Below are 8,058 nucleotides of genomic sequence, written 5' to 3'. Positions count from 1 at the left end.
ATGTATGTATAGTTTTCACGCATAAACTACTGAACCGATTACAATGAAATTTAGCACACATAAATAGGGTAACTTGTATTAACACATAGGATAGATTTTATCCCGGAAATCCCACGGGAATGGGAACTATGCGGATTTTACTTTGAAAACGCGGGCGAAGCCGCAGGCGGAAATCTAGTAATATATATTTTTACAGGTACATATACACTTCTCTCAATAAAGAATTCCACACAAGAAATAACCAACAGAATTCAACCATTAAAACACCACTATAATTAAATTAGCAAAATAGGTAATAAAAAACAACAATAATAATTAACATAATTTATTTATTTCTCATAAAATCCAAATTAAAAACTCTGATTGACGTCTTCTAACTGTTTCACTAAAGACTGGTTTTCCGCGGAGTGTGCGGTTTTTAGGCCGGTTACCCCCCACTTTTTGGTGCGCTGTAGGGGGGGCCGGCCTCTGATCCTTCCTTCGTATCTATGGCGCTTGTGGTTCAAGGGACTCTCGGCGTCAGAAAGGTCGTCGTACTTGCGTTTGGAGGCTGATGATGATGTGGAATCGTTGGAATGAGGTCTGTATGGCGATTCTGAAATATTTAAAAATAACTTGGAAATTAAAACTTAACTAATTAAGACTTAGAAGTAAAAGTTGATTAATATCGCCCACATTCTTTATGAGAAGTTAAACTTTAATGCACAAAATATAATATGTATCGTTGTAAATTTGTGATTAATTATAATATAAATTATATATCATTATAATGTATACTAGATATGTAAAATTCGATTATTTTAACACCACATCAATAATAATAATCATTCGCATAAAATTCGTATTTTTTTAGTTACATTTTTAATTAAAAATATTTTATATAAAAATGTGTGAATGTGATAAAAATAATATACTAACTAATAAATAGATTAGCAAGTTTGAGTCGAATAAACAGTTATTTTTTAAGTCGGTTAATTTAGACTAATATTATAAAGCTGAAGAGTTTGTTTGTTTGTTTGAACGCCCTAATCTCAGGAACTACTCGTCCAATTTGAAAAATTCTTTCGGTGTTAGATAGCCCATTAATCGAGGAAGGATATAGGCTATATATCATCACGCTAAGACAAACAGGAGCGGAGCAATACGGGTGAAACCGCGGGGAATAGCTAGTAAAATATATCTGCTAAACGTATTGCTGACATGCTATAAACATGATCCAAGTAATGTTTATCTATAACAGTTTATTGTTATTTTAACGTTCTACGTGTTTAACTCGTTATAGCATATTATGCTTTTATGTGAGCTTTATAAAGCTGTGCTATAGCTTTAAACATTTACTAGCTTAGAATTATATCTTGCCTGATGCTTAGATTATTTTACTGCTATTTAAATGAAAATACGTGAGGAAGAATGTAGGTTATTGAACATTGAGTTGTGAGAACATAATCAAAAGCGAAAGAACATTAATATTAATTATTATCATATCTATTACTGATATAGTATTATGGATAATTGCGAATTTGTAAAATATAAAAAAATGTAAATTTTCTTTAAGTTTAAATTAAATGTAGCAATAATTATAAATAACTTTTTATTAACAGCTTTATTGAAAAATTGCAAAAGAGTTTTGCTTTTGAATAAAATTAAAACATATTACATCAGCCAATATGTATCCCATCAAGGGATTATTAATCTATACAGTATATATGAAAAAGACGATTCTTGAAAACTCGTTATACAAAATTCCCGAACGAAGCGCTGATATTGCATTTTCCGAGCTTTAGGAAAAAGCTTAGCGCTTGTGTTTTATAATTGTGCTTCGCTACAGATTACTTATTATATTAAATTCGAATTTAAAAGGAGAGGATTATTATTGGTTACTTTGGAAGATTTCAGAGTATTGGATAAGTGATTTTTAATGTTTACTTTATTTCTAGATTGATTTGATTGAATTGAAAGCATCAGCTATTTTTATAAAAAGCCGGAGTTGAGGTATTAATCGCATTAGCTAATAGAAAAATTAATGTTGGAAATTGGAATGAATGATGATAAAAAATTATTTCATAAGATTTTTGGCAAACATGGTAAAGTATAAAGTCTATTATAGTGGGAATGCTAGACATAACCTTGTTTACGATAATCTGAATCTTGTATACAAAATTCAATTGGACCCTTTACGTTTTATATTCACTCGGAATATTAGGCGTGTACTTAACTGAGAAAATGTGAACTACAATATCATGTAAATAATGTTTACCTTTCTCGCCCCAAAACACCTTCTTCACAGCCTTAGTTACAGTCGACCAAATATTTTCCTTTTCACTAGTTTCGTCCCTGTCTATCTCGCTGAGATCCTCGTCTCCATTATCTGCCATCCTTTTCACGCTGACCTTTTTCTTGGTGATCACGAATTTGAATTGTATCTCTGTTTCTTCGTCATTTGTTTTGAGAAGCGACGTGAGGCAGGTTTGCAGGGATCCGACGATGTTTGTAGTGAGCGTTGTTATTGCATTATTTACTGGTTCGTTCGTGTCCACGCACGTGCTGAATAATTCATTCGTGTCTCTCGTGCTCTCCAATCCGGGGCTTTCTTTGAAGCTTATAGCTCTGGCTAGAACGTTGTGCTCCACTGAGGGGGTGGCTAGACCTTTGTCAGGGATATTGACTGGCGTTTGCGGGACAGTTGCTACTCTATTCTCGAATCGGTTAATGAGCGCCTGGAAGCGCGGGTTGCTGGTGTATTTTGGTCTCTGTGGACCAGGTGTTAGCATTCGTTTTGGCTTTCTGTATACTGAAAAGTGAAGGATAGTGAAAATTTATTAATTTTAGCAGCTTATGAGCTTATATCTTTAGACCGTAATAAATTTCCTCTTAACTAAGTGAACATGATTTAGTACTATGTATTTATGCATTTCTAAATTTCTAATTATTTACCTATGATGTTTGTATAATTTATTAAAATTGGATTACATGATTTATATAAAAGGCACTACATAATATACCAAATTACCAAATAATAATGGTATATAAACAAAACATAACCCCAAAATGCACATGATATAGGTAGTAAAACACGATTATACGTCTATGTCCCAGATGAAAGATACTGAGCAATGACAAGACGTCTTTATTTACATTATTACTAAGTAATTGATGCAATTCTGCTGGTCCAGCATTGTTTCGGAGCTATAAAGTTTATTCCCTTTCTTTATGAACGATGATGTTGGAGTTTTATGATCAAGAACACAGATTTAGAATTATCTAGATACAGCAAGACATAAATCATTAAAAATTTAAAATAGTCTGGAAAAATGTTAGAAAATACGACACTATTGTCTTGAACTTTTATCACGTTATGGACGATTTTGTATCCTACATAATAATTTGAGAAAATGTCACAGTTGCAAATACAACTCGAAAATAAAAATAAACTTGACCGAGTAACCAAAATTTCCTACAAATAGTCATTTACATACATGGTCTGCAACTACAATTACAGGAATTACCAACAATCTAATTGAACTCGAAAACAAAAATACTTATATTTGACCAAGTAACGAAAATTTCCTACAAATAGTTATTTACATACAATATGGTCTTCGACTACAATTACTGGAAATACCAACTATAGTACAATTGACGAGAATCGTAATGTCTTGTACAAATTGTACCAAGTACCCCTATTCTACTCAAAGCGTTATCTAGATTAAATCAAATCTATGGCCAAGACTAGCTGACTTATGTTACCTCTGTTTATGAGTTTGATACAATGTAGGTAATGGTACAGGTGTAATTCGGAGTTACTGCCAATAATATACAATGTTCTTACATCTTAACGTTTAATTAAATAATACGACGTGTTTTAAACTTTTATGAAGCTTCGGAGATGATAAAATAGACATTTTGTTATGTAGACTTGTTTAAGAATACTGGAAGACTTCTTAAGCTTATTCGTTTACTTTTATAGACAGTGATATTTTTTTTAGAGATAAAAGCAGATAACCTTCGAGGCCGTTTATCTCTGTTTGAACATGCATTTCTCTAATTGATTTATTTACGGACATGTAGGTTATCTGGTTTCTTCGTACAGATCAACACATTGTTGAATTGAAGATTCAATACCATGATTTCTCTTTATATTCTTCTTTGAGCTCTCAAAATATTCTTATTATCATCATCTATATTTCATGTTATCGATAAGCATATTTCTTATCGCTACTTACTAATATTAAAAAGCTGAAGAGTTTGTTTGGTTGAATCTCAGGAACTACTAGTTCGAATTGAAAGAAAATTTTATAGGATCATGTTACGACTAATATGATGAGCAGAGCATCAATATTTAATAATATATTTCTTTTGCAAGTCGACAAAGTTGTTGGTCAGCATGTAAATAATAAAATACCTTTACCATACCTCTTTGTATTTGATTCTCTCGACTGAAAATAGTGTCATTTGCAAATTTAACCCTTTTGCTCTTAACAGACGGTTCAGAATCCTGGAAAGTGACTTGCTTCTCCGAACTGTCCTGACTGCCAAGTTTAAGCCTGCTGCCCGTTATGATACCTTTTAGTTTTGGAATTTGTTCCGATTTCGATGGCTGAAATAAATAAGTTTTGTTGTACATCACGTTAGTTGAGGTAAAGTTATTAAATCTCCTTTTTAATTAAGTAAAGCTTATAATTAAGGACCTTGGCACTCGCTAATTAGAATGGAAGCAAACAAAAAAATAAATACCTATAAAAACAATAACAATATAAAACTAAATTTATAAAATAATTTGCTCTCTCTGAAAAATGCAGATATTTCAGTGTTTGCTAAGTCTAAAATATCACAATCAATTTTTGCACAATATACAACTTCGATTCACGAGTCAAATACCTCATTAAATAATGCATCAACCACTATTCATTCCACACCCGTGCCTTTATTCCGTCTGGACAAAAAACTCATAAAGTTCCGAGATTCCCATTTAACACTAATATATGAGACGTGCTCAGAATTCGATCCTAAAGTTCCCTATCAGATACAATTTCACGGTTATTTACCATTGAATAAAAGAAAGGATATATCTACACTATCGAGACAGACATAAATGAGTCCATTCTTACAGTCTACAGTTTACTAAATATTATTTGAATCGCACAAATGGTATGAAAATATGAGATTCAGTTCTAATGGATCGGTCCGTGAAATAACTGCTTTGTGGAAAAATTGAATTGCGTTTATAAATGTATGATTTTATCAGACGATGTATTTCAATATTTATTTGAATTTAAGTATACTGTACTGAATTCAAAACACTGCTGTACGTTTATCAGTTGAAATAACTGAAATATTTAAGATCAAAAATGCGCTATTAAATTGTTATAAATAATCTACGTTTGCGTTTTATTAATCGACTATTGATAACCTTTTTCTATTCGTAACAGAGCAAAGATATCTAACTGAAATAATTAATGATTTATGAGATCAATTCAGACCAAAATTTCATAGAATTCGCATTGAATATTTAAATTAGGACAACGTATCTTGATTATCAACACACAGCGCTAAATAACATAGTTGAAACAGCAGAGATGAGCAATTATGCGCATTGTTCCCATGAAGCGAATCTAACGACTGAATAATTCTATACAATGTTCTAGAACTATATGCGATAGTTTAGTATTAGTAATTAAGTGCTAAGACCAACCAAGCGCTTTTGACGACACTTGATTGTTAATTGACCATGCATGTATCAGTGAATTTGCCATAGAGTATTTAGTTCGAAATTGAAGTCTAAATTAAGTCCAGGGGATAAGCATGATCTTAAAGCAGTATTATATACAGTGTGGGAAAGTGATGGCACTAGATGACATATATTATAGCGCTGTTATTTTTCCAAAGTGGAAATAAAACTGCTTTAAAACATCATGGTAGGAGGTAGGAATAGGCAAAGTATATGACGTAGAATATTTTAGGTTTTAGACGTATATATGGATAATAGTCTGCTAAATAATTATGTCAGAAGTGTCGAATACTATTGGATTTAAGATAAACAAAATCTCGTTATAATAAATAATATTATTCACGGTTATGTTCAAATGGTACCTAAATCGCGGAATAAAGAAACGGTTGGCTTTAGATCTCCAGCTACTGATAATAAAAAATCTTATGAAGGTACATTATAATTTATAACCTCACTAAAAATGAAATACACTACCTCATTATTAGTACTTTGCGCTGGACTCTCTCCAATTTCAATTTCTGACAATGGCGAATCGTTACCAGGGTTAGGGAAGATGGTCCAACCACCGTTGGTGGGGTTGGTGGGTGTACTGGTACTAACGATTTGCGGCACTTTCAGAACATGTGGGAGATGGGATGTAGGTGTTGTCATGTCTTGTTCGACGTCTGGAATTCAAGATGTTACAGCTATTAATAAATAATATGAGTTCTATTTTTAAATGTATTCTCAAAGACAAAAAGTTAAATTAAGATGCAAATTCTTTTGAGAACAGTTCAAAATAAGTTTTTAAATTCTAGCCAAAATTACACCTAAAATATGCGTGTATTTTTAGAGACACCAGGCTATGATGTATTGTTTAAAATATTCATTTCATTACCTTTTTTCCAGATGCAACAAAAATAAACATGATAAAAATAAATTAATGATCTCTTGTTGTTAAAATTTAAAATGACTGAATGCTACTTACGTTCGTGATTGTCGTTTCTAGATGGTGTTGGCGTTTTGGGATTTAGTGATTGATCGTAAATAATATCTTCCATCGTTTCTTCATACTCTTCAATACCATTTTGCCTAATCAAACCCATTAATTTCTTGGCATGTGGTGTAGCTGCTCTCTGTCTCTTATGCCGTGGTGTTTTTGGATACATTTTAGGATGAGGAGTCACCACATTGACCTTTGGACTCTCATCTGCATCAGCATCATCACTAGATTCATAATCTACTAAATATTTCTTCCTAATAATAGGCGTTATTATAGCAGTTTTACTAGATTTATTAACAGATAGTATAGCTTCAAAATTATCACCTTCATTATAAATTTTTTCATATATAGAATCGAATCTTTCTTCCACATTGACTTCTTTCTTTACTTCTGTTTCGATCAGTTCAGATATACTTGTGCACTTTTCTATATCGACCAGGTCTTCCATTTTGGCGAATATTTTGTTACACTTCTTGCAGCGAAGAGGAAGGTGCTCTGTGGTGAGGTGGTCAATGAAGTCTTGGTTGAGATATTTGGGTTCGCAAAGGTAGCTGCTGCCTCTGCAGATGGGACACTCGTAGGTGAGAGAATGGGTGTTCTGTTCGTGTTTCCTACGACACTCTGAGCAGCAGAATACTAAATGACAGACAATACAACGAACCTGCAAGTATGATATTGTTAGAACAATAGTAGGTAGTATAATTCAATACTAATTTACTAATTATTAACGCATTTGAGACAAAAATATTGTTATGGTTAATTGAGAAGTGATTAGTTGTGTTAATACAAGTACATCCTTACGTTTTTTAATTTAATAAATAGAACAATTAATTATAAATATCACAAAATTTACTCTTATAACTTAATAAAAGCAATACTGGCAAAACTAATTTAATTAAAGTGTTTCTGTATTCATCTTAGAAAATTAAATTGAAAATGAATTGAATTTGAGCTATAGTTATAAAATTGGATGAAGTTACAATATTTGTTATAAATAAACTTGAACAATGAGTTTCATTACTTAAAAAAAAGCGTTTTAAATAACAATTATAAATAACTTCGGTATAATTGTATAAATAGTAAATTACGACAACCAATCGATTTGTTATGTTAATTTATATCTTCAAATAATATTATGTAAGAATTGTTTCCAATTATGATTAGAAATATATTATGTTTATATGTTCCAGTTAATGATAATGACGTCATTTCCTTATTACGATATATTGTTTAGAACAGTGTAGAAATAAATAAACAAATTGTAATTATATTTCTTCAATACTATTTATTATCTACGGGTTAATCGAGTATAGATGATCCTGAGTCTTGAAGCACCAAAATAACTTTA

At 31.6% G+C, this 8,058-nt stretch overlaps 1 protein-coding gene across 1 annotated transcript; it reads right to left on the bottom strand.

Moving 5' to 3' along the window:
• Positions 1-350: 350 nt before the first annotated feature.
• Positions 351-7,395, bottom strand: fs(1)Ya (female sterile (1) Young arrest; the record flags this gene model as incomplete). The annotated part of the gene is made up of 5 exons (XM_090103874.1): positions 351-595; positions 2,258-2,791; positions 4,414-4,597; positions 6,203-6,393; positions 6,696-7,395. Coding segments are annotated over 5 exons (1,854 nt in total), but the record flags the coding sequence as incomplete, so codon positions are not given.
• Positions 7,396-8,058: the final 663 nt, after the last annotated feature.

The sequence above is a fragment of the Colias eurytheme genome, chromosome 7 (assembly GCF_061535395.1).
Source record: "Colias eurytheme isolate Ceu_HAF_F1 chromosome 7, ilColEury1 Martin Lab GWU primary, whole genome shotgun sequence".
In the NCBI taxonomy this organism is placed as follows: Eukaryota; Metazoa; Arthropoda; class Insecta; order Lepidoptera; family Pieridae; genus Colias; species Colias eurytheme.
This window is presented reverse-complemented; position numbering and strand designations above follow the sequence as displayed.